Raw genomic sequence first — 26556 nt, forward strand, 5'->3', positions numbered from 1 at the left:
GGCTGTAGTGAAATAAGCCCTGCAGATTATAGTTTAATTTTCTGATTAGTAACTTTTGGCAAGAATGGTCATTTAAATGCATCAAAAAAAAAGAAAAAAGATTGGGATTGGGCTGGGTGCGTTGGCTCATACCTGTAATCCCAGCACTTTGGGAGGCCAAGGCGGGTGGATCACCAGAGGTGAGGGAGTTCGAGACCAGGCTGACCAACATGGAGAAACCCTGTCTCTACTAAAAACACAAAATTAGCTGGGCATGGTGGTGTGTGCCTGTAATCCCAGCTACTAGGGAGGCTGAGGCAGGAGAATTGCTTGAACCCGGGAGGTGGAGGTTGCAGTGAGCCGAGAAGATGCCCTTGCACTCCAGCCTGGGCAACAAGAGTGAAACTCCATCTCAAAAAAAAAAAAAGATTTTTTTTTAAAGGTCTAATTTGGATGCTTCATTATTCTGCCCTCAGCTGTGCAGACAGTCATCTTGGGGGTGGTCCACAGCAACTGCAGAACATAAGGCTTCCCCAAGGCAGATGATGCAAATAAATCCTCACATCTTGTTAGAACCATAGAACGTTAAGCGGATTTTTCTACTCTACTTCCTGTCTCTGGAAACAAGGTCACCAGATTCTACACGGTTTTAGGAAAGGTGACCATGTAATGTATCCTCCAAAATAAGATAGTTCTGAGAGTGAAAGGTGCACTATTAGTAAATACACAGGCATAAACCAGGACATCATCCTAGTTATAGGTTTCCAGGTCATCCCGGTTGAGGTTTCTCAGTCTTTCAATGAACCGTATGTGAACTATATAAGTGTGTCAGTAAGTTAAAACACTGTACATAGAAGAGAAAAATGTGACATGGCTCTTCACCAGGGGTGCAAACCAGCAGCAGCTCTAATTGTGCTGGGTCATGTCTGCATCCCAATCTGGCCTCATGGTGAAAGGAAGTGCTTTATCCAAGGGGGGAAAAGTGGAGAATCACAAAAGTCACCACAAGAACTGCAATATTTTTCAGGGATTCAGGGGATGGGACAACCCCAAGGATTGCTTAATTAACATAAGCCCAGAAAGTCTGAAAATCCTATTTTGTAGACCCAGAAAACAATATAATGACCATAAGAAGCTCTTGCTTAACCCTAACCAATTAGCACTTTATTTGCTTTATTTCAAGAGGAAGGCTTTTACGCCTCCTGGTTTTCTCTTACTCATCCTAGAACTTGAGGAAATACACTCATTCTGACAGCTCTTCTAATTCCAGCTCCAGGCCTAAGGAGCAGCAGAACTTACAAGGGTTTAAAAAAAAAAAAAAAACTAAAAAAGTCTGAATTTTTCACTCTCTGGATCAATCTAAGAGCAATGCAGTAAGATTTTCCCAGCATTTTTCCAGCAAATGTAATTAAATTAAAGGGGACTTGGAACAAGAAATGCCCTTAGGGACCACTATGACCAACTTCTTCCTTGCAGAAGAGGGACTGAAGCCTCAAAGTGAAGAGCTGCACCCAAAAGCATACCCCTAGGACCAGATCTGGCTCCCAGACTGATTCCTTTTAACCACTACTTGGTTAAAATACTATTTCATGTTGTACATCTCTCCAAAGAGAAGAAACGGGGGGTGGGGGAGGAAAGAATGGAAGGGAAGGAGGAAACGAAAGAAGGGAGGGAAGGGAGGGAGGGAGGGAGGAAGGAAGGAAGAGCAGGAAGGAGGGAGAAAGAAAGAGGGAGAGAAGGAAGAAAGGGAGAAAGGAGGGAAGGAGAAAAGGAAAAAGAAAGAAAGGAGCGAGGGAGGGAAGGAAAGGAGGCATGGGTTGAGCTAGGTCTGGATCCACTCCATTAAAGCTCGATGACAATTTCAAATCGCCAATATACGGCGATTTGAGGGAGAATAAAGAAACAACCAAAAATGTCTCAGTAAGACCCTGACAAGAAGAGGACAAATGTATCACCTACCTTTGGTCTTGATGGCCGTTTCAATGTTCAAAGCATCCCGCTCAGCATCAAAGTTAGTGTAGGCTTTGACTGACCCATATGCACTTGGGGGTGTAGAGTGCTGAGGTTAAAAGATAAACATACTCAAATGACACATATTTAAAATCCTCTTGTTGAAATAACAATTCCTAATATGTTTTCCTATTGTTTCTTTTAACAATTCAAATCATTCTCATACTAGGTAACTAGGTAGGTATTAACACACCATCACACTTCACGCAAGCAATTTCATTTTTTCTAATAAGAATTCTTCAAAGGCTCAGCTAGTTTACAATATGCTGTCTCAATTTCAACTTTTCATCTTACTTTTACTGAGAGCTCAAAAGTAGACAATGCAAAGCTGGCTTCGTCCTGAAGCCAGCATTTACTCAGGACGGCTCTGAAGACCATTAAACTGGGCTGGCAACAATTCGAAATAAGCTGAAAATGTGGAAATGCCTCAATGACAAGGGCATTTAGCCAAGTTTCTGCTACAGGCACATGAATTTCTACTGGGCCAGTATTGCTGAGCTTACAATTCAGATAAATGAGGGAAGCAGCCTCTCCCACCTCTTTACTTTGGTCACCACTGTGGCACCAAGGTGGTTTGGCCAGACGGCCCACATCCTCCTTGTGTTTCCTCCCCTCTCTCCTCTGTATCCTTCCCTCTGCCTTTGTTAACACCATCCCTTGTGCCTACCACCCTCCACTCTTCCTAAGATTTCTTATTACCTTTTAAACCACACCCTCTTCCTTTCCCAGTGCTTTCCCAGAGTCTCACTCTGTTGCCCATGCTGGAGTGCAGTGGTGTGATCATGGCTCAGTGCAGCCTCAACCTCCTGAGCTCAGGTGATCCTCCCACATCAGCCTCCTGAGTATCTGGGATTACAGGCACCCGCCACCACACCAGGCTAATTTTTTCATATTTTTTGTAGAGACAGGATTTCGCCATGTTGCCCAGGCTGCTCTTGAACTCCTGGGCTCTAGTGATCCTCCCATTTTGGCCTCCCAAAGTGCTGGGATTACAGGCATGAGCCACCACGCCCGGCCTTTCAGTGCTTTTCAAAGCTCATTATCCTTCCTGATCTGACAGATGGGAATCTCCCATTCCAGATTGAGGTAAGGACAATGGCGTGCTTCTACGTCAGTTCTCCTTTCAAGGTATTAACTTCCCTCCTTCTTTGAAATGCTCTTATAGTTTTCCCTCTCCCTGCTACCCAGTCCCAAAGCTAAGGGCAGACAAAGAGGATGGACACTGTGGTTGTGGTTGGCTGATGGCTGGTGGAGGCAGCATCACTGCCCACCCTCAACATCAAGGCTCCCATCCTGCAACCCACCCCAACCCCCCAGCACATAATGCCCATTTAATGTGATGACTTGGCCCTGGCGCAGTTTCTGTGAAGAGTGAAAAGGCCAAGATCCCTGAATTACTTCTCCACCCACAGGCATCACATTATAAACCACCCAGCACCCACGCCATTCCATTTTATTAGCACTGAGACTGTATAGGTGAGCAACTAAGATGCCTTCCTCCTAGATGACTCCCAGGAGAGGCCAGAAATCTAAGTTCAGCATTTGACAAATGTTTCCAAATGCACTTGTGAGGACTACCTTGGCCAAATATTAAATCCAGTTCATATTTATAACCTGACATGCAGTGCATTATCAAAGTATGTTCCATCTAATTTCACCACTTAAACTTTCCAGTAAGATGAACTTGATGACACAGAGCACACATTCAGGAAAAAGGCAAAGTGCTATTTTGAAATACTCAGTGTGTTTGCTATGGTAGCTATAAAATGTGGATGAAATCTAAGGAAAAACATTTTCCCATGTATTAAGAGTGCCATCAGTTATTGACAAGGCAGGCAGTCCAGGCATTGAGCCATATCACGTATGACTGCATTTACCAGGAGATATGTCGTCTTGTTCCAAAAACAACAGTGAGTGGGGAAAAGTTTTGTGTCATTTTATAGTGTCTCTGGAAATGAAATTAAATAGAGAATTGAACCTATTACCTTGTAATCCGCTTGTCTGAAATGAAATTAGTGAGACAAAGTTATCTTTTCTTTCCTTAAAATACTGGGGAACATGTGACATTTTCTATTTCTGCCCCACCTCTCCACACATAGAGATACACTAAAGTAGAGTAACTTCAGAGGCTACACAAAAAGCCCTCTTATAAAACCTGATAGCAAAAATAATCTAAGTCCATTAGAGAAACAAATTATTTAGCACCTGAATTTGTCTGACCTCAACATGCGGTCTGTATTGTTGCCAAAAACAGCATGCACAAGTTCAAGAAGAAAAAAGATTTTTAAAAAACTCTATAGGCTTTATACTCCATACAACCTGCGCTTTCACGGGCTCCATTAATTTGAACATTGTGATGGCAAGTGCCATGAACAATACAGAGAGTCTTGCACCATGTGACCCAAGTCACTGTCAATCCTCTGTTGAGTGATTCATTGCATTTTAATTTCAATCAAAGCATATTTTGAAAGATCTGTCGGATATGGCTACAAACCAGTATCAGTGCTGAGTCTGCATAAAAGCCATTTCTGCCAAGATGACCTGGAAGATGTATAGTATCATTAGCTATTTTACATATTCATAATTTATATTCCACTTGATTCTAAAAGTATTTGAAATAATTTTAACTTCACATATAGCTTAAATTTTTTAATTGTAAAAAAAAGAAACAAATGCAACAGAATTTCTAGGTTCACATATTTCCTATGAAAGAAAATTCAATTTAGTTCTGAATTCCCTAATAGCCAAAGCACAAAAGGACACAGATGAATTATAATAATTTCATTATATTCTTGGTTTTTTAAAAGAAATATCCTAGCTTTTTTAGAGAAAATATTTTCTAGGTGTGAAATTTTTTAAAGTATAGGTCCTCGAGCTGGGCATGGTGGCTCCTACCTGTAATCCCAGCACTTTGGGAGGCCCAGGCAGGCAGATCACGAAGTCAAGAGATCAAAACTATCCTGGCCAACATGGTGAGACCCGGTCTCAACTAAAAATACAAAAATTAGCTGGGTGTGGTGGTGCACGCCTGTAGTCCCAGTTACTCGGGAGGCTGAGACAGGAGAATCGCTTGAACCCGGGAGGCGGAGGTTGCAGTGAGCTGAGATCACGCCACTGCACTCCAGCCTTGCAATAGAGTGAGACTCCATCTCAAAAAATAAATAAATGAATAAATAAAATAAAAGTATAAGTCTTCATCTGGAATAACTTCCTGGATGCTGTAAGAAATCCAAAAGATGCAGAATTATTTTTGATATGGCTGTGTCTTATGCCAACCAGTAATAAAATCCCAGGACATGACATTAAAAGTCATGTATCATCATAACAATTATTACCAATGACATGCTAAGTATGGCAGAATAAAATTCCAGCCATTCCAGTGTCACTAATTCTGTCCAATTTTAATGTGAGGCCAAGAAAAGTTTCCAGTGCCATGATATTTCCTTCAAATTGAACTACTAGGAACAGCTGAAGTATTGAGAAAGAGGAGAACCAAATGATGAACGTCTGAATTGTCCCCATCTTCCTTAGATGTACAAGGATACAGAGTAACATGGTTATCCAGAGAGATGTCCAACTTGCAAAAATTACATAAAGTGAAAATGATATACTTACATCACCCTCCAAGCTGAGCTTGCACAGGATTTCGTGAACAGTAGACATTTTGAAGGAAGCTGGAAAAAAAGTACAACAAAAAGTCTTTATGAAGAGGCTTTCCTTTACTCTGAAGCACAGCGATTCATTATGCTAACTTCTACTCCTTGGACCATTTCATCTGAGGATATTAGAGTAATTTTTGCAAATAGATGCAATTCCCATCTTATGACTGAAAAAACTAAAGCTCAGACATGGTCTGTCTTGGGTTGGGATGGACTACTAAACTAGCCAGTCTTCTCTTCCTCTATGTAAATAGAACCTGGGGAGACTGATTTGTGAATGCAAAAACAAAATGTTCCCCATGGCTAATGCAACCTGTTCAGACAGGATAAAACTGAGCCTTCTACTTCTCATAAAAGGTGATGGGCTTGCCAAACCAGCCACTACTTCTGTATTTCTCACAAGTAATTAAACACATTGAGAAGGACCTGAAAGCTACGATGTGAATTGAAATTAGTAGCATTTTCATGTTGCCCTAATTCTTAATTGGAACCTTTATTATGACCCATAATTACTTTCTTAGTCCAATGATACTTGGAAGATATTAAAGTATTTATGAGAAAGACGATGGACAGATTTTCTGACCTTAACTCATTCCATAAAGGACTGAATCTGTTGTATTTAAGATTCGAAATGGCTGAAATGAAGTCATCTTCCAGTTAATATACTTAATGGGGCAGCAAAACAATAGCCTGATGAATTGGCTTTCCAGCTTTGCAATCATAGAGTTCTCGGAATTGATACACCCAATCCCTGCCAATAAGGAGTGCTCAATTGGTGGTAAATTTATCTCAACAGAGACAAGACAGGTCATCAACATAATCACCCCAAAAATAAAGAAAATAGAGTAGAGCTGCATCCTGAAATAGACAGGAACGACATTTAAATTGCAGCGACTCTTGCTTTGGTCTCTTTTTGCTTAATATTCTTTGATCAAGGAAACTGCACACATGCAAATTCAGCTTTCTATTCTCTTCAGTTTGCTTAGTCTAAATATTTTCATAAAACTGGTTTGGCGAGAGTATTTGACATAGATATTTGCTAACTTACAGGAACATTTTGGACTAAGCAGATCCCAAGCCTGGTGTGTGGAGAAAGTGGGGAAATGTAAGAGGAGAGGATTCGCCTTTAGTTGTGGTGAAGGACGTATTTTTGCAAGATTCTCCATCCTGGGCTTTCCCCTAGACTAGTACTCTCTTCTTGATGCTCACGGAAGCTTTTTATGCACAGCGAAAAGTCACTCAAAGACCTTCCACTTCCCCCACACTCACAACTCTCAGACAGCCTCCCCACCCCAATTTGTCCCACTGATGAGGTATAATTCTGGTTTGTAAAAAGTATTGCTCTAGGAATAAACTGTGGTACATTCAGACATGGAATATTATTCAGCACTGAAAAGAAATGAGCCATCAAGCCATGAAAAGACACAGAGGAACCTAAATTGCACATTGCTAAGTGAAAGAAGCCAACTGAAAAGGTAACATAGTGTATAGTTCCAACTTCATACCATTCTGGAAAAGGCAAAATTATGGGAACAGCAAAAAGATCAGGGATTCACGGGAGAAGGAAATGAAAAGGTAGAGCAAAGAGGATTATTAAGGCAGTGAAATGATTCTATATGATACTGTAATGGTGGATGCATGCCCTATATTTGTCAAAATCCATGTACAACACTAACAGTGAATGCTAATGTAAACTATGGACTTTGAGTGATAATGATGTGTCAATGTAGGTTCATCAGTTCTAACAAATGTACCACCCTGATACAGGATGTCGACAGTGGAGGCTATGCGTATATGGGAACAGGGGAACATGGGCATTCTTTGTATTTTCCATTCAACTTTGCCATGAACCTAAAACTTGCCTAAAAATGAAGACAATTGGCCGGGTGCAGTGACTCACACCTGTAATCCCAGCACTTTGGGAGGCCGAGGGAGGTGGATCACGAGGTCAAGAGATAAAAACCAGCATGGCCAATATGGTGAAACTCCGTCTCTACTAAAAATACAAAAATTAGTCAGGCATGGTGGTGGGTGCCTGGAATCCCAGCTACTCGGGAGGCTGAGAGAGGAGAATAGCTTGAAACCAGAAGGCAGAGGTTGCAGTGAGCCAAGATCACACCACTGCACTCCAGCCTGGGCAACAAGAGCAAAACTCCACCTCAAAAAAAAAAAAAAAAAAAGACAATTTTAAAAAGTCTTGCTCTGTAGCAGAACCATCCAAAACAGTAGCCAACTGCCTCATGTGGCTACAAAGCATCTGAAATGTGGTCAGTGCAAACAGAGATGTGCTATAAGTATAAAGAACATACTGAATTTTGAAGACATAGTATGAAAAAAATATATAAAATCTCTCCTTTATAATTTATTTCTTGGTAAAGGCAGGGTCTTGCTATGTTGCCCAGGCTGGTCTCGAACTCCTAGCCTCAAGTGATCCAAGTGCTGAGATTACGGGCATAAACCACTGTGTTCAGCCCAATAATTTATGTATTGATCGTATATTACAACTATGATATGTTTAATATATCTTATTTCCATTTAATTTCACCCATTTATTTTGCCTTTCTTAATGTGGCTACTAGAAAATTTTCAATATATGCAGCTCATATTCTATTTCTATTGAGCAGTACTGGTCTAGAGGATCCCAGAGAGCCATAATCCAATCTTAATCCCAAAACCTTTGTAACAGCCACAAGTTTGAATCTTCTTGATTTTTTTTTCTTTTTTTTTAATGTTTCAGTAGAGACAGGCTCCCACTATGTTGCCCAGGCTGGTCTTGAATTCCTGGGCTCAAGCAATCCCTCCGCCTTAGCCTACCAAAGCACTGGGATTACAGGGGTGAGCCACCACGCCTAGCCCTTTTTTTTTTTTTTTTTTTTCTGAGACAGGGTTTCTCTCTCTGTTACCCAGGCTGGAGTGCAGTGGTGCAATCATAGCTCACTGCAGCCTTGATCTCCAAGGCTCAAGAGATCCTCCTGCCTCAGCCTCCCAAGTAGCTGGGCCTACAGGCATGTGCCACTACACCTGGCTTTTTTTTCAGTAGAGATAATGTCGCATTATGTTGCCCAGGCTGACAGTCTTCTTGACAGAGCAAGAAATCTCCAGCTTCAACATGGATCAAGAAACATTCTAGAGGGTCTCATCAGTATCCCTCAGGCCAAGAATTACTGAAGCAGAGGTGAAATTCCTAGGACGGACATCAGACCACCCAAGCCCCGGCCTCAACTACCGCCCCTGGACTCAGTCAGAACTGGACCAGGTCTGCAGCAGGGTACAAATTGTTGTCATCTGCCGTGCAGAATTCTAGTCTCTACCATAAACAGGCAAGAAACAAAAAATGCCGAAAGTAAAACAAAAGCAAAAACAGGACCAGCAAGTCAGAGTTGCAAACAGAGTTGTTTCCACTTAGAGAGTATAGATTAAATTCCACTTGTTTATTAAATCAGGTACCTCACATCGGTTCTAATGTTTAGAAAATCTCAACTAGAGGCACGGTAACTTTTCATTGTGTTGTTCTTTCAAGTTGTCGTTCAAGCTCTGAGCTTTGTAGAATGCTGCCTACCCGTGTCCCACATGGGACTCCCCAGTACTGTGCAGATCAAAGACAATCTGATAGGCTTCTTTACACTCTCCATTCATCTTAATTCTTCTCCCACAGCCACAACACCTTGAGGAGACTGTTAAATCCCCACAAATCTTTCTTTCGGTTTCACCATTGATAACTGTGCTGCTCTTTCATCAAATCAGTCCTGCATGCCACCACCAACTAAATCTCTCTATTTAATCTTGTCAAAATCATTCGACATCATTCAAAATCAGTCCTCCAGCAGAGCCCAGCCTTCAAAGATGAGCATCAGAATCCAGCCTCAGTTCCCTCTGTTTACTCCCCAGCTAAAGTAGAGTAGGGCCAAAGCGTGACTTGCCTCTCCGCAGTCACCACTACTTCAGTATCTGCTCCAACAGGGTCACCACGACCCCTACTCCACAGGACCCTATCCTGCCTTTCACTGCCGGGGCACTTTTTGATACCACTTCATTCATCCATTCAGCAGAATGTTTTAAGTGCCCTACACATGCCAGGTATTCAAATGGTGAATGCATAGGTACAATTCAAAGCAGTAGAGAGTATATGGTTGACCTCATCTTCCCTACATAGTCCCAGTCCCCCTACAGATTTAAGATTATCTTTACATAATGTAGGTGCTAAATCAACTTGAAAACAATGAGTTGCTATTTTGCATAACATTTATATTATTTATAACCATTCTGCAGAAAAAAAAAACACAAACATCACAATAACCACAAAGCAGTATCTATGAAATCTGACATTATCCCATTCAGGTGCCTTTTGTGTCCATATAAATATTTCCTACTTCATGTGAGTTTAATGGCAAACATTTTCACCCTAGAAATAAAATACGGCCTCTTTCCTCCCATGCCGATAGCATTCAGGAAAACGTGGTGAACATTCCTAAAACCCACTGGGCTTTCTGTAAGAAGTGTGGCAAGCACCAACCCCACAAAATGGCACAATACCTGGACTCCCTGTATGCCCAGGGAAAGCGGCGTTATGACAAGAAGCAGAGTGACTATGGTGGGCAGACTAAGCCAATTTTCTGGAAAATGGCTAAAACTACAAAGGAGGTTGTGCTGAGGCTTGAGTGTGCTGATCCCATCTGCAGATCTAAGAAAATGCTGGCTGTTAAGACATGCAAACATTTTCAACTGGGAGGAGATAACAAAAGAAAGGGCCAAGTGATCCAGTTCTAAGCGTCATCTTTTGTTTTATTATGAGGACAATAAAATCTTGAGGTTATGTCCAAAAAACAAAACAAAATAAAAAGAAATAAAATACAGTGCTTGCTTCTTCACTGCATCAAATCCCCTAGCAATGCAAAGTCATTTTGCATATGATCTATTATTCGCTAGAAGGAACAGCTGGCTTTGCGATTCACTGTTTGTTAAAACATTAGTTTAATATAGCATATTTGACTAATGAGAATGTGTCAGTGTGCTGCTATCCTTGAAAGCAGGAAAAGGAAGTCTTGGCAGTGCTACTGTAGGTTACAAACACTGGTAATACGCAAGGAATTAATCAACGAACCCATACCAAGCATATGCTGAGCCTGCACTATATTAAAGGATACAAGACACTTATAAAACTGTGAAATGCAGACTTCCACCCTGCAGGACCTTTGAGCTCTTTTCCTTTCGTGCCTCTGTGACACACTGAGAGTCTAGTCCAGGGTCACCCAGTGAATTAAGTAGCTGAGGCAGGGCCAAAACCCAGATCCCCAGACTCCTGGGCCAATGCCCTTTCAACCTCACCACAATGGTTCTTTATTCCAAGTGATTAAGACACACCGAGAAAGATCATAGTCATCAGAGCGGGATTGGTTAAGGGCTTAACAGGGAGGCGCTGACTGCCTAGGCTGACAAGGGTGAATCACCACCAGAGGTTCCAGCCGAGAAGCAAGGGGGAAGGCCTGGGGAGAGGGGAAGAGGAATAATGCCCCAGGGTGGCAGGAGAACAAGAGTACAGGCTGGAAAATGAGCCATGTCCAGTGGGGTGCCCTGTGGGGAACCTAAAATATAAGTCTCTGAATGGTGCAAAGTGAAGCTTGCCTATGGAAATATTGGGGAACCTATGAGCCAAAATGATTGGGACTCAGTATTTATATTTATCTATTCACCAAAACATTTGCTCTGGAGGCAGAATTTTCTTACTGAAAACAACTACTCTGACTTTAGTGTACTTATTGTTTTGAATGAAAATAAAAAATAAAGCCTACATGCTGTATGAGTCAATTTCACCTCTACTCACTCCTCATCACTGTGTAAAATTCATAAATCCATTAAAAACAGAACCACTACTCCTTTTCTGGCAGAAATCTCTAAAGAACATGAAAATGGCAGTTTGCACCACTCTTTCCAACACTTCAACCCCACCCAGCTGGCCAACTGGTTTCAACTCGCCAACAAGAAAAAAAAAAAAAATCAGCAAATTCAATCTGTTGATGAGTACATCTACACATCAGTGCCTTCCATTCCCAGGGAGGGCAGGGTCACTAGACAACATATTAAAATGACCCTTTATCAGAGAACGTTTTTCTGTTTAAGGAAATAAACTGGAGGTACAGGGAGACTTACTGATAAGAGCCATACCCACCTCAAACCGGTTTAAAATCATTCACCACTTGGGTAGGAAAACAGGTCACTTGGCCCCACCCTAATGAAAAGAACAGTTTCTTCTGCCTTGAAAAGGCTGATAAATGAGACTGTGAATGCCTGGCTAAAAAAGCTCGCAGTGCGAGGCTGATCATTAATGACATCTGTGCAGTTATTGAGAAACAAGTCATTTACATTTAACATAAGGACTATATTATTTAGGTTGGTGCAAAAATAAGTGCCATTACTTTTAATGGCAAAAACCACAATTAACTTTTGTACCAACCTAATAATTCAAGGGTTTGTCCTTTAAAAAAAAAAAAAAAAACTCTATAGATTTCATTGTATTTTATTGCTTCACTACAAAAGTGCAGTTACAAACAAAAAAAGGACAAGTGAAGCAGTTTTAACTTCACTCCCAAAAAGAAGAGCAAAAGTTTACAAAAAGGTTAAAACAAACAAATAAAAGAAAACTTAAAAGTCAACACTTCAAATAGTAAAAACACATTCTACTGAACTGAATTAAGAACCAGTTCCAAAAAGCCCAAATGTTAATCTGAACAAACAAAAACATACTGCAACAGGGCTGGTCTGCACAGGCAAATCTGAGTCTAATCCAGAAGTTTTGTAGACCCACCCACTTCACAGTTTAAACGTGGAGTGTTGATGCGTTACCACAAAACAGATTCTTAGCAACCATGATGAATCAATCAGGGACTGATGATTCAAATGAAGATTTTAAAGCAAAAATGGGTAGGGGTGGGAGTGTGGAGAATTGGGTTTCTCCATCAAAGCTCTTACTGTACACAGTCCTGGGCACACAGTCTACAGGCCACACTGGAATTTCAAACTAAAAAAAAAAAAAAAAAAAAAAAAGCATGTACTGGGTGAGGAGAGGGGTTCCCACTGTACTCCATCCTCCATCCACGTACTGCATCTTTATTTAACAGAAACTTTTTGAAAGCAGATACTCTTCTCCTTGGTTTTATGGTCTTGATTAATGACTGAGTCACAGGGCCAACTCATTCCCCAGAATTCCTGGAATTCGGCCCAGTGGCCTTGATCAAACTGAGCAGGAGGGACACACAGCACTTGCTCCAGCTTGTCTCTTCTGTGGCCTGATCTGAATCAATATTTGTTTGCTCCCTACTGACTTGTTGCAGCTTCATGCTCTCACAGCCTCTCTCTGCTGGTATCCTGATCTGGGGTTGGTGTGGGTGGAAAGAGACCGGCAGGAAGAATGATGTCACTTGGCATGAAGCACTTTCAGGGTTGGGAAATCCAGGCCTTCAAGTCTACAACTCAATTTCAGTGTTTTATGGCCCACATATTGTATTTTCAACAGGGCCTGGCTGCCTACAGAAAAAAGTCTAATGTCAGCATTCAAGATCTTCCACACCGTGGACTTACCTACCTTTCCTTAAATACCTTCTATACACACACACATGCATACACGCATCCTGCACAGAAGAGTTAACTGGACTGTTAACTCTTCTCCAAACATGCTCAGCACTTTCTAAGTTCCTTCCACCAGGAACTTCAATCTTAATTAGCTGACATCTGAATGAGTCTAGGATACAGGAAATCATAAATGCCACCTTTCTCATACACCCCTCCTTGCCCTGTGCTTCTGCAGCTTTTTGTGTGTCTGTGCAACATTAGAGTTGCATGTGTAAAGTCTGTCTTCCATATTATCTGCTCACAGGGTTTCCAACTTACTCCCTCCTGTTTCCTCATAGGTCTGAGCACAGTGCCTGGCACACGACAGGCATTCAATTTCATCTTGGGATGGTTTACACACACTGGGTCTTTCTATATTAGAAAGTCTTTTTTTCTTCTTTTCCAACACACTCTGCTTCCTCGATTTTCTCTCTCCCTCAGACTGGACATTTCAAATGCAGTTCCAGTTCCATGCATTCAGAGCTGGAGGCTTAAATCACCAACTTCTGCAAATCTTAGCAAAGCCCAGCAGGTCGCTTCAGGGCAGCCTCTTATCAACATACAGCCATGCCCCTCACCTCTGTACTGTCAGGGATACTTGGGTCCTAGCTCTGTCCATAGAACCACATGGGAATGTAACCTACAACTCCTGGCAAGAAGGCAGCAAAGAGGCAGGATGTATGAGCAGCCTTAGGACTCTGATTTCCTCTGAGCTGTGAGTGTATAGCCTGGGTGTGGCAGGGAGACAAAGGACATGGACAAAGGGCTCCATAACACAGTCACTCCCTAGAATAAGAAATTTCTACATCACACCTGGGGTAAAACTCAGGCCACTTGGGTGCTACCGACTTGTCCTCTAACAAGGATGAGCTCAGCTGAATTAAAAGCTTCAGGGTGGGCTAGGCATAGTGGCTCACGCCTGTAATCCCAGCAGTTTGGGAAGCCGAGACAGGCGGATCACTTGAGCTCAACAGTTCCAGACCAGCCTGGCCAACATGATGAAACCCTGTCTATACTAAAAATACAAAGATTAGCCCGGCATGGTGGTAGGCACCTGTAATCCCAGCTACTTGGGAGGGTGAGGCTGGAGACTCACTTGAACCTGGGAGGTGGAGGCTACAGTGAAGAGAGATCGTGCGACTACACTCCAGGCTGGGTGACAGAGCCAGGCTCCATCTCAAAAGAAAAAAAAAGAAAAAAAAAAGCTTCAGGGTGTACCCTAGAAGGGAGATTTGGAAGTAATCTGGTGGAACAACCCAAAAGGACAAATATGGGCATCTCCTGACCCCTACTGCTGACCTGTCCCTCGAGAAAGTAGATGAGGACTGCCTCTGGCAACAGCAGAAGAAAAAAGATACCAGGCAGTGAATGGGTGGAAAGAATTTTTTTAAAGGACTGGAATTTCCTCTGGTGTGGCCTACAACTAGAACAGGGTGTGGCACCAGGGAAAGTGAAGAGGATTCTCATGTGAAAAAAAGAGGAACATTCCATTTCTATTTAATTCTCACAACTGAATCTGGAAGGCAGCTTAAGACAGCATAACTTTAAGCAAAACTTCCCCGAGGTAGGTAAAATATGAAGTTTAGGTCTGTGGAACAGCTGGATTAAAGGGGAAATGAACCCCTGCCAAGTTTAGAAACTAGTATTAATTTGGGAAAATATAAAGTTTAAAATCCAACAATTCACTTATTTTGTCTCTTTTCTTTCTCTCTCCGCCAGATTTAAGGTCTAAAGAGCAGGGATTTTCTTTTTGGCGGGGGTCTGTTTTGTTCACTGCTGTATCCCTAGTGCCCATAACCATAAGTGGAACACAGTAGGTGATTAATATTTTGTGGAATAAATGGTTGTTTAAAGCAGTCCACTAGAGCCTGAGACTCCTTTTGTGACAATCCCGCTCTCCTTTAATGAAAAATGTCTCCGCAGGCTCCAGGCTCTGCACAAGCAAAGAGTGAGAACAAAGGCTCCAGACAATGCATTAGTGCCAGATTCTAGGCCCAATGGTGTAGGAAGAGCCTACAGCCCTCAAAATCAATAGCAATTATAGAAGCACATCTTCTTTGCCAGGAAAACTACTTAAATCAGAAATTAGCCAGGAAACTAACGGCCATGACTGCAAGCCTAATGTCAATCAATACCATAGTTTAATAGCTCAAAGACACAAGATGTTAAATATTGAGACTCCAGTGCAAGACTGAGCTCCTAATCAAAGTCAGTGAGTCAGCAATATTTCCTGGGCATTTACCACAGGCAGTCTAGTTGGCACTGCGGGAAATTACAAAATCTAGACAGTCTCCAAATCACAAACCTCCAATTGTAAAAATGCACATAGATGTCACATCCTTCCACTGCAGATGCAAGGGACACTTTTGGAGAAACCCTTGACCTTCAGATAATCGACAGACTTGGAAGAAGGGAAGAAATTACTAAGCAGGACTGTGTTAACACTCTTGGCCCTTGCCCATCAAGGGCACCTCTGCTGCCCCAGTCTTACCAAAAATCTTCCTTAATATTGCCTGAATATTACTGCTTTACGTTATATAAATTATAGATCTGTTTAGGTGAACGAGGTTTTTTTTAATTATTATTTTATGTATTTATTTTTTGAGACTGGGTCTTGCTATGTTGCTCACATTGGCCTTGGACTCAAGAGATCCACTAGCTTGAGCAGCTGGGACTACAAGCCCACGGCCACGCCCAGCATCGTTGTTTTTTAAATAACAGGACTCCTCTGGGTTGCTGAGGCTCTTAGGACCACCAACCATTCCTAACTTAATGAATATCGATTCAATCTGCTAGTCTCTAGCTGGATGCGGGTCCGCTGAAATGGGAAGGAGGAAGGAATGCAGCGTAACTGGACCGGCCTGGATGGCTGTTGTAATGCGTCATGGAAGAGCCAGAAGAACGTCTCTAAGGAGGTGGAAGGTGGAAAAAAGAAAGTGGAACAGGGGCAAAGACATAATTTTCCAAATTTACTCAGTGTCAACCTTAAAGCTAAAAAAAGTTCCAGAAAAATATTTCAGTGATTTAGTCTTCCTACACACACATTGCCCCTCACTACCCTCCACCTCCCCACCACCAACCCCATAATTAGGCAGTGCATGTTATATAGGTCTTTCAGGGCTAGCCTGGGAATGTCAGCACCTTCTGCAACACTGTTTCAGTGGGAAAGTGCATTCTGCATTCCAAGTCACCAAGTTCCAGACAGGCACAGTAGCACACACGTGTGAACAGAATCCATCAGTACAATCTGGGGCCCAGGCCTTTGCACACCAACAGCTTAAGGTTCTTGGTAATGAAATGGCCCAGTGTGCACCCATGAGGCCACTACTCTTTTACACACGCACTCAGAACACCCACAGCTTTAAAACGGCAATCTTACTACAAAAATGACACTTTGCATTTGCACAGCACTGTTTTTTGTGTACTTTACACTTTTATTACCTAATGACTGTGTTTTCTGAAATCTCCAATAACTCTGGGTGGTGGTAAGAACAGGCATCCTTAAGCCACTTTCCCAGATAAGGAAACTTATCTGTGTTCCCCTCCTTCTTCTCAAAAGCCGGCTGATGGAACCCAAGCCCTCCACACCAGCACTGGGGCCAGCTGCACAGAACGGCCAGAAGGGAGCGGCCCCGGGGCCACGCCCTTCTCGCTACCCTCAGTTCCTGACTCATTGTCACATCATGGCGAGCAACAGGACAACCCTCCCCACAGAATCATGGGGGACACTACCTTCCTGATGCCAATGTGTTCAACCAAGCGGGAAACTCTCCAGGTAGAGTGAAATCCGAAGTTGCTATGCTACAAGATAACCTAGACTAAGGGGAATAACTGACGTTTTATGTCTTCTTTTATGGGGGGCTGGGGGGTGCCTACTCACACTCCCCCCTCTCATCTTCCCCCGCTACTTCCCTCCTGCTGGTCGGTTCAACTCCACAAACAAGCGCGCGTTTGTTTCGAGTACAGTAACTTAGAGCAGATGGGGGGCACTTTCTAGAGGGCGGTGGAAAGCCTACTTGCTACTGCTGCGCCGGGGACCTGCGGCTCCCTGGGCGGCCACGCCCTGCCTCGGCGGCGCCTGGCGCGTCTGGAATGCGGGGCCTCCCTCCGCCCCCCTCCCCACGCCGCCTCGCCCCGCTCCCGCGAGGACTTCTTGGGGAAGCCCGACCCCCCACCACCTATGCCCTGCACCCTCCTGGCCCGAGCGCCGGCGGCCCCTCACCCCTGTCCCAAACACCTTGTCCCTGAGCCCCCTCCCCAAAGACTCTCCAGTGCGGGCATTCCCTTCAGCCCCCTGCCCCCGACGGCCTCCGGGGCCAGTTGCCGGGGCCTCCCTGCCAGGCCGTACCCTTCTTCCCAGCGTCTCCGTACCCCGCTAGCTGGCTGCCCATAGCTGGCGAGTAGGGCGCGCCCCGCTTACCTGGGCCGTGCGCCGAGAGCTGAGAGCGTCCCCAAATGCTGAGCAGAGCCGGCTGGCCTGGGTGGGGCTTTTATACCCGCCACATCCTCCCTCGGCGAGGCGAGGCCCGCCCCGCCCCGCCCCGCCTCCCCCTTACACGGCCCGCTCCCACCCCGAGTCAGGGGTGACTCACCCCGGCCCGCCGGCCGTCAGGGACCGCGCCCTGGAACGCTCGCAAGCCGCGCCACGCGGGAGCGGCCCCCGCGCCCCTGTCCCTGCCCTCCGAGAAAGCCCGGCCGAGGCTGCGCGAGGCCCACAGGGACCCCGTTTCTTCCCCTTTTCCTCATTTTACTTCTTAAGTGCCCCGTCGAGCTCTCAGCCTCGGCTTGGGTTAATAAATTAACAAGACTTTAGTAGTAGACTCTGGGCTTGGTTAAGTGGCTTTTTTTTTTTTTTTTTTTTTTTTTTGGCGTTAATGCAGTGGAGGAAAGAATTGTTCCAAGAAAGATAAATCTGGACTCCCCTGAGCTGGGGCTGTTGGCATCCAGCGCCCCATTACCGTCTGCAAACATGTCAGCTTAACCTCTGGCTACCAGTTCCCCGGGGGGCGCGAGGGGAGGGAGGGAGATTCGCCCTGTGCTGCAAAGCCTGGCCCGCCCCGGCCTTCGAGCGCCGGGAAGCCCCGAGCCTGGGCTGGGAGGCCAAAGCCGGGAGCCAGGATCCCACCTCAGTCCCGCCCAGGGAGGCGCCCCTGTCCCTAGCACGGCTGTGCTCCGCTTCTCTCCGCGCCTGGGGCATCTCTACGCGGCCTCGTGGCAGGCAGTCCTGAGCGGGGTGGGGCCCATAGCTTTGAACCCAGAGTTTCAACAAAGAACTTTCCTCTCGTCCTTCTTTCATGACTCCTGGGGTGTGTGTGTGTGTGTGTGTGTGTGTGTGTGTGTGTGTGTGTGTTGCAGCAGAGCTTTGAACCCGGAGTTTCAACAAAGAACTTTCCTTTCGTCCTTCTGTCATGACTGCAGGTGTGTGTGTGTGTGTGTGTGTGTTTCGTGCAGCCGTTTAGCCAACTCCCTTACTCGATTTTGCTGTTACTCGCTTTTCTTCCGAGAGAGAGAGAGAGAGAGAGAGAGAGAGAGAGAGAGAGAGAGAGAGGGAAAGTTTTTTGCAGCCGTTTAGGCAACTCCCTTGCTCGGTTTTGCTGTTTCTCGCTTTTCTTCCAAGTGTGTGTGTGTGTATGTGTGTTTCTTGCAGCCGTTTAGCCAACTCTCTTGCTGGGTTTTGCTGTTTCTCGCTTTTCTTCCGTGTGTGTGTGTGTGTGTGTGTGTGTGTGTGTGTTTCTTGCAGCCATTTAGCCAACTCCCTTGATCGGTTTTGCTGCTTCTCACTTTTCTTCCAAGAGTCACGTTGGCAACGTGCAGGCAAACACCTATTTGTTGTATGTGAGACGACGCAAATACTGTATTCGAACCTCAAACTAACAGGAAAGCGATGCTGAGAATCCCGAGGACGTCTCGCTGCGTCTTTTAAACCCCCTCCTTGCACACTACTTCCTGCAGCTCTTTTTCCTGGTTTTGATGATTCTGTGTTTTAATCTCCCATTTATCTTAACATCCATTTTTACTTTTCAGTTGAGCGTCAATTCACTCCTGGGAATCAGAGAATGATAGCAAGGCCAACAGACATTCAGTGCTCTGCTCACTCGCATAGAGTGGGACGGGCAAAGTCGGCCACAACTGGGGTCTCTTAACCCGCCCAAAGCTTTCTGTTACCCAGCGCTTTCACGACGAATTATACACGATGCTTTCACGAGGAATTATACACGATGGGCCCTACCACAGGGTCAAATAGAAAATAAAGCAACACTTTGGGTACAATTGCTGATTTGCATTTATAGCTCTTCAATTTAGCCTGAGAGCTTCAAAGTCAGAAACAATGTTTATCTGCCTACTTGGTGTGAACATTTTGGAAGGTTAGGGGAACACAGGCAGACAGTAATATTGGGCACGATTCAGCCTCCCTTCTGTGTATCTCAAGGTAGGTTCCACAGTCTCTTACTCCTAATTGTGCTGTGATAGGTCCTTTACAGAAGATAAAATTTAATTCAAATCATATGGAATATATAAAAGCCATCAAATGTCCAAAAGAATTTTGTGCTCATCTTGGGCATGCCACAAATTCTAACTTCCATAGATTTGTACAATCACCAGGATTTGCATCATGCTAAAGAAATGTGCACTGATGTTACCATAAAAATGAAGCTATTAGAAGTCATAGTTTGCTATTTCTGAGGAATGTGAGGCCAGTTCTTCCAGTATAAAAGATCTTTTATTAGTCAGAAGACTATTTTCCCCCCTGGTTGAGGAGAATGTTTACATTAGCTCTCAGATTGTCTGCTGTTGTCCATATTGTTCTCTAAGTGCTTGACTTTGTTTTGTTCACACTTCATCTGCTGCACTCAACACCTCTACTAGCGCCTAACTAGCAATGATAGGCACTTACTAAATGTGATAGAATGATAGAATACAATTATTCACTGAATAATAGAATGTCAAAGCAGGGAGGGGCCCTAGAGATTAAATTGCCCTATCCTTGATTTTTACTATTATTATTCTTATATCTTTTAGTTGAGATCTCACACTGTCACCCAGGCTGGAATGCATGGCATGATTAGGGCTCACTGCAGCCTTGACTGCGGAGGCTCAAGAAATCCTCTCCTCTCAGCCTCTTGAGTAGCTGGGACCACAGGCCCATGCCACCAAGCCTGGCTAATTTTTCTATTATTTGTAGAGACGACAAGGTCTTGCTATGCTGCTCAGGCTGGTCCCGAACTTCTGGGCTCAAGTGATCTGCCTACCTTAGCCTCCCAAAGTTCTGGGATTACAGGCACGAATTACTATACCCAGCTCTTGATTTTTATATATGAAGACATTGGAGTCCAAATAAAATCTCCTGCCCAGTCCAGGGATTAAATAATGCACCCAAGGCCATCATATCAGTTACTTTTGCAGTATAATAAACTATCCCCATAAACTTAGTGGTTAAACATAACCATTTACTTGCTTGTGATTCTGCAATTTAAGCAGGACCCAGTGGGGACAGCTTGGTGCTCCTCCACAGCATGTTGGGTTGGGCAGTTTAGTTGGGGTTGGAAGATTGAAAGCAGCTTCATTCATTTGTCTGGCGCCTGAGCTGGGATTGCTAGAATGACAAAGAGCAGGCTGGGCCTTTCTCTTCCTTGGTCTTACATCCTCCAGTTTCTTCTCTTTTGCTACACTACGGTAGTCATGGCAGCCAGCCTTCTAGAAGCAAAAGCTGAAGCTGCCAGGCCTCTTGGCTCACAGGCTGTGCAAAAACAAGCAATAGGCTGGATTTGCCCTATGGGCTGTACTTTGCTGATCCTTGTTTTAATCCATTGCCCTACTCAAGTTTTTGGTTTTGCCCTCTGACATCTAGGCTCCTCCCTTTGAGATGTATTTCCTTTTCTTAAGAATGGCCCAGGCCGGGCGTGGTGGCTCACGCCTGTAATCCCAGCACTTTGGGAGGCTGAGGAGGGCGGGTCACGAGGTCAGGAGATCGTGACCAGCCTGACCAACATGGTGAAACCCCGTCTCTACTAAAAATACAAAAAATTAAGCCAGGCGTGGTGGTGGGCGCCTGTAGTCCCAGCTACTCGAGAGGCTGAGGCAGGAGAATGGCGTGAACCCGGGAGGTGGTGGTTGCAGTGAGCCGAGATCGCGCCACTGCACTCCAGCCTGGGTGACAGAGTGAGACTCTGTCTCAAGAAAAAAAAAAAAAAAAAAAAGAATGGCCCATATTTGTAGCTGAGCAGTTCTCTCAGTCTGCTTCATTCATGCCAGGAGAAACTGAAAGGTCTAGAAACCTCTTTTCATTTTGCACTTTTTCTGGTTTAAACTGGCAGTTCTTTCATTAATACAAGTATCTTAAAAACCATGTGGATTTTCTATATCTTATTAAGGTTCACACCGTGCTCCAAGATTTATATACAATTTTCTCAAAAACTTTATTTATGTAAATCTTGCTGAGGTTTAATTCCATGTTCCAAGATTCACATTCATTTTTTTTTTTTAAATAGATCTCTCTCTACTTTGCATGTCAGGCTGCAGTGGGACAATGCACTTAAGATTCTTAGAAGCCCTGAGATGGTCTTCGAAGTACCACATTAAATCTTTCTTGAAGTCTTTAAAAAGAAGTTTTTGCCGGGCGTGGTGGCTCACATCTGTAATCCCAGCACTTCGAAAGGCCAAGGCGGGTGGATCACAAGGTCAAGAGATCAAGACCATCCTGGCCAACGTGGTGAAACCCCGTCTCTACTAAAAATCCAAAAATTAGCCGGGCTTGGTAGCGCGTGCCTGTAATCTCAGCTACTCAAGAGGCTGAGGGAGGAGATCGCTTGAACCTGGGAGGCGGAGGTTGCAGTGAGCCAGGATTATGCCACTGCATTTCAGCCGGGCAACAGAGTGAGACTCCGTCTAAAAAAAAAAAAAAAAAAGATTAAAAAATGTATAAAGAATGTCTGGTATATTGTAGGTGCTGAAAAAAGCCATAGTTATTTCATTGGGTGTTTTAGTCTTTGCAGCAGCTGGCCTTGCTGAACTCATAGTAAGACCTCAATAAATCCTTGTTGAATTCACGTGTCATGACCCAAACCACACAGAGTACTCTTGGTATGGACAAACCACAATGTCTATTTTGTTTGGAGGCATTTCCAGGGAAAAATCTGCAGTGACTTCAATGTCTCTTTCTCAGCTGTAACAGACATTTTTGGCCTCGGTTCATTCTCTGTGAGACAGGCAGAATTCTCTTTCTGAGACATAATTCTGATTATATGACCCCTCTCCAGAAACTCTCCCCAGCAGGGCTCTGACCTACCTGGGCAGCCTCATTCCCCCACATCTTCACTCTTCACCACTCCATGTGCCACCGCTGGACAGGCCAGGCTCATTCATGCTCTGTACCTTCCTCCATCCTGTTTTCCTGCTGGAATGCCCTTTCCTGCTTTCCTCAGTGGTGAACTTTGCCTCATCCATCAAGCCTCAGAGTAAATATTATTTTCTACTGCAGAGCAAAGGCTTTCCCAAGGCCTTCAGGCAGATTTGGCTACTTCTCTTGGCATTTTAAAAATATACCTCTCCTCTTGCAGTTGTCACGTCGCATTGTTATTTTTTAATTTGTTGGTCTCAGCAACTAGGCAGGAGCTTCTTGGGGACAGGCATTTGGTTGTTTCCTCTTTGCATTGACATTATCTTACCCAGTACCTGTTACTATCACATTTTTCTCCATAAACGCATTACCTTGCCTTTGTTCATACTTAAACTCACCTGGCAAAAATTAAAATGTATAGTATTCAGTGTGGTGAAAATGGGCAAAATGGGAATTCTCAGACATTATCAGTGGGAGGGCAATTTGTCAGTATCTATCAGTATTTAAAATACTCATGCCCTTTGATGCAGTGATGTTGCTTCAAGAAAGCTATCTTGGAGAGCTCTACATGACCATAACAATATATGTATAAGGACATTTATATCAGCATTTTAAGATTGAAACACCCTAAATGGCCATCAATGAGGCTAAATTAAATTAATTTTAGAGTATGTGTTCAATGGAATGAAACTGCTGAAAGGACTGGAGTAGATCAATATGTTCTGACATGGACAGATTTCCAAAATATAGTGCTAAGTGAAAGAACAAGCAGAATGTAAGTGCAAAACTGTGTCTTGCTGGAATGCTAAGTTACAATACGATATATAAAACATTATGAAAACTGATTTGGCTACAGGTGCCCACTCTGTCAAGATCATTCCTACATTAACCCACTGGAATATTGGGATGCTTCCTGAGGTGTAAGCATCTTATTCTTAACTCAGCACATTTTACTGCATTTGTACATTGGCATGTCAGAGAATGAATATTTCAAACCCTATCAGCCTCTATTGTTTCTTCCAGCAGCATTTTTCCATCTAATTTTGTAGAAAATACAAATATTTAGCTGCTAAGTGTCTGTTATCAATAGAAAAAAAAAAAACCCTAATTCTGCAATACAATATGTATTTCTTAGTCATAGAGTCTATTCAAAATAGGACAGTATTTTTCACGAAATAAAATATTTTGAGTGAACATGAAAACACACAAAAACATAGCTGCATTTTGAATGTTTTTATCTTCATTAAGTGTCTATTGAAAGTATGTTGGGTGTTTTGAATTTTTTTAACTTTGAATTAGTCTTCAAAGTTAAAAAATTGAATTAGTCTTCAAAGTTAAAAAATTCAAAACACCCAAAATACATTCAATAGACACTTAATAAAGATAAAAACATTTAAAATGCAGCTATGTTTTTGTGTGTTGTCATATTCACGCAAAATATTTTATTTTATGAAAAATACTGTCCTAACTACTTGGAAGACTGAGGCAGGAGAATCGCTTGAACCCAGGAGGCGGAGGTTGTGGTGAGCCGAGATTGCGCCACTGCACTCCAGCCTGGGCAACAAGCGAAAAACTCCATCTCAAAAAAGAAAAAAAAGTCTCCTTTTTTTCCGGCCCCAGCCCCTGATCCTACAGCCGCCGAAATGTTGATGCCTAAGAAGAACCGGATTGCCATTTATGAACTCCTTTTTAAGGAGGGAGTCATGGTGGCCAAGAAGGATGTCCACATGCCTAAGCAGCCGGAGTTGGCAGACAAGAACGTGCCCAACCTTCATGTCATGAAGGCCATGCAGTCCCTCAAGTCCCGAGGCTACGTGAAGAAACAGTTTGCCTGGAGACGTTTCTACTGGTACCTTACCAATGAGGGTATCCACCATCTCCATGATTACCTTCATCTGCCCCCAGAGATTGTGCCTGCCACCCCTATGCCACAGCTGTCAAGAGACTGGCGGGCCTCGGCCTAAAGGTCTGGAGGGTGAGTGACCTGCAAGACTCACAAGAGGGGAAGCCGACAGAGATACCTACAGATGGAATGCTGTGCTCCCTCGTGCTGACAAGAAAGCCGAGGCTGGGACTGGGTCAGCAACCGAATTCCAGTTTAGAGGCAGATTTGGTCGTGGACATGGTCAGCCACCTCAGTAAAATTGGAGAGGATTATTTTGCACTGAATAAACTTACAGCCAGAAAAAAAAAAAAAATCAAACAGAATAATATGACTAAATTTATTCTATTTACGTTAATATTTATGTGTATTCACACATTTATGTGTATATTCATATATGTCTGCATAGGTAGGTTCATGTAAGCACGTATGTAAACGTATGGAAGTATGTACACCAAAGTGATATTGGTCAGCTTTGGGAAAAGTATTTGTTAGGAGAGTGTTCACCTTTACTACATATGCTTGTTTGCATTGTTTGATTTTTGTTAACAGTTAATACAGACACCTTCTATAGTTTTAAAAAGGGTTGAAAAAAAAGACATATAGCCAGTGAAAAGAAGGGCTGCCTTCTTACACTTAAGATTATGACAGGTCATGCCAGGCTTTGGGGAAAACTTCAATCTTTTTGATGGTATTTTTCATGTATATTTAAGAAAACAATAATTTAAAAATCTATAGAGGAAAAGATGGACATCATAGCACTCTCTGCTGACAAAGAAAACACTCAACATTGTAACATCTCACGTGATTGTTTCTTCTAGTTGTAATCTATGAGAATACAACTTAGGCAGAGCCAATGCTTATATATTTCATACAATGCATGAAGAAAAAAAGCTTGCTAAGCAAATTAATATAATAAATAAGATAACTTCTGGCATGAAGTTTATGGGAAGGGTAGAGCACATTTCTTTATTCATATAACCTTTGTATTGTTTGTATTACATCTTTTATCTCTTGCTACTATGACTGTTTATGTTTCAGGTTGCACCATCAAACTAAGAGCTCCTTGTTCATCTTTGTAACCCCAGCGTGGGGCTCATAACATGCTCTCCATGTTGAGAGACCTGACGTTGTTGGAGTGGACTCTATTACTGGATACTCTGATAATCATCATAGAACTCAGGAGGCATGGGCTCCGGTCCTAGCTCCTATATAAATTGGGTGTACTGGTACATGTCACTTAAGCTCTCTGGTCCTGTTCCTCACCTGGAAAATAAGGGTCTTTGGCTAAAAAATTATCAAATTCTGTTTTAGCTCAAAAACTTGATCCTTAATATGCAAATGTAATAATTTAAGCACATTAATCATATACATGCACATCTATATTGCTAAACAGAGACAAGATTTATCTGTTCACTGAAAAGGCCCAATAGGGTTTCTAAATGGAAGTACTTTGAAAAATAAAATTATACCTTTTTACAAGTAGATCAATAGATCATTTTTACCAAATATGATTGGCCTTCTTTCTCTGAATTCCTTTTTTGTTCAAGTTAGGAGGGGTGTCCCTGTGTAACTGAATACATGCATATAAAGTTGTTGCTTTCATTCAGACTCTTTGGATTGTGGGGCCCCAGCATGTATTTAGCTCCTAGATTATTTAAACATATAGCTGCAATTGAGAAATATCACTTTAAAGTAAAATAAATCTGTGTCGAATATCATTAAGATAATGATAACAGGCAACTGTTAAATGTCCATATGTTGCAAAGGAACTTAGGTTTCTAATAAAGTGAACCTGTGATAACATACTTAGGTAACTAAATATGGGTATATGCACTAAGGACACACTTAAAGCTATCACTAGCAATAGAGTGCAAATATTCCTCCCCACTCTTCAAGGAGTGTTGGCAAGCAGCAAGCAGAATGGAACCCAGTTTTGTAACCTGAGAGGCCAGAGCTGGTACAGGGATGCTTTGGGAGAACATGAGAAGTTGGAGTACAGCTAAGCTAGATACCAAGGGAGAAGCCAAGGGCACTATGATCTGTTAAAAAGTCTAAAATACAAGAGCAGAATTTAAACAGAG

At 43.2% G+C, this 26556-nt stretch overlaps 2 protein-coding genes and 1 pseudogene across 3 annotated transcripts in view; 2 read left to right on the plus strand and 1 right to left on the minus strand.

The window, feature by feature from the left end:
- The window catches only part of ANXA2 (annexin A2), a 47917-nt gene extending 30145 nt beyond the window's left edge, over positions 1-17772 (minus strand). For both annotated transcript variants that reach the window (XM_054451121.2, XM_063652673.1), the window contains exons 1-3: positions 17674-17772; positions 5605-5663; positions 1939-2038 (exon numbers count right to left, since the gene is read on the minus strand). In XM_054451121.2, the coding sequence (XP_054307096.1) occupies positions 1939-2038; positions 5605-5652 (148 nt within the window). In that variant the 5' untranslated portion in view covers positions 5653-5663; positions 17674-17772. The remainder of the gene's footprint in view (positions 1-1938; positions 2039-5604; positions 5664-17673) is intronic.
- On the plus strand, positions 6009-12689 carry LOC129013852 (large ribosomal subunit protein eL42-like). The gene is made up of 2 exons (XM_054450585.2): positions 6009-6088; positions 10055-12689. Exons 1-2 carry the CDS (start codon positions 6009-6011, stop codon positions 10413-10415), a joined length of 441 nt encoding a protein of 146 aa, XP_054306560.1. The 3' UTR covers positions 10416-12689.
- LOC129014106 (small ribosomal subunit protein eS10-like) lies at positions 13026-25951 on the plus strand (annotated as a pseudogene).
- The last annotated feature ends 605 nt before the right edge of the window (positions 25952-26556 follow it).

Source organism: Pongo pygmaeus, chromosome 16 (genome assembly GCF_028885625.2).
Source record: "Pongo pygmaeus isolate AG05252 chromosome 16, NHGRI_mPonPyg2-v2.0_pri, whole genome shotgun sequence".
Classification (NCBI taxonomy): Eukaryota; Metazoa; Chordata; class Mammalia; order Primates; family Hominidae; genus Pongo; species Pongo pygmaeus.

Coding starts and splice junctions, on each gene's coding strand:
- LOC129013852 (XM_054450585.2), top strand. CDS start 6,009: ATGGGCTTGCCAAACCAGCCACTACTTCTGTATTTCTCACAAGTAATT. Junction 6,089..10,054: donor AAGGACCTGAAAGCTACGAT/GTGAATTGAAAT, acceptor TTTTCACCCTAG/AAATAAAATACGGCCTCTTT.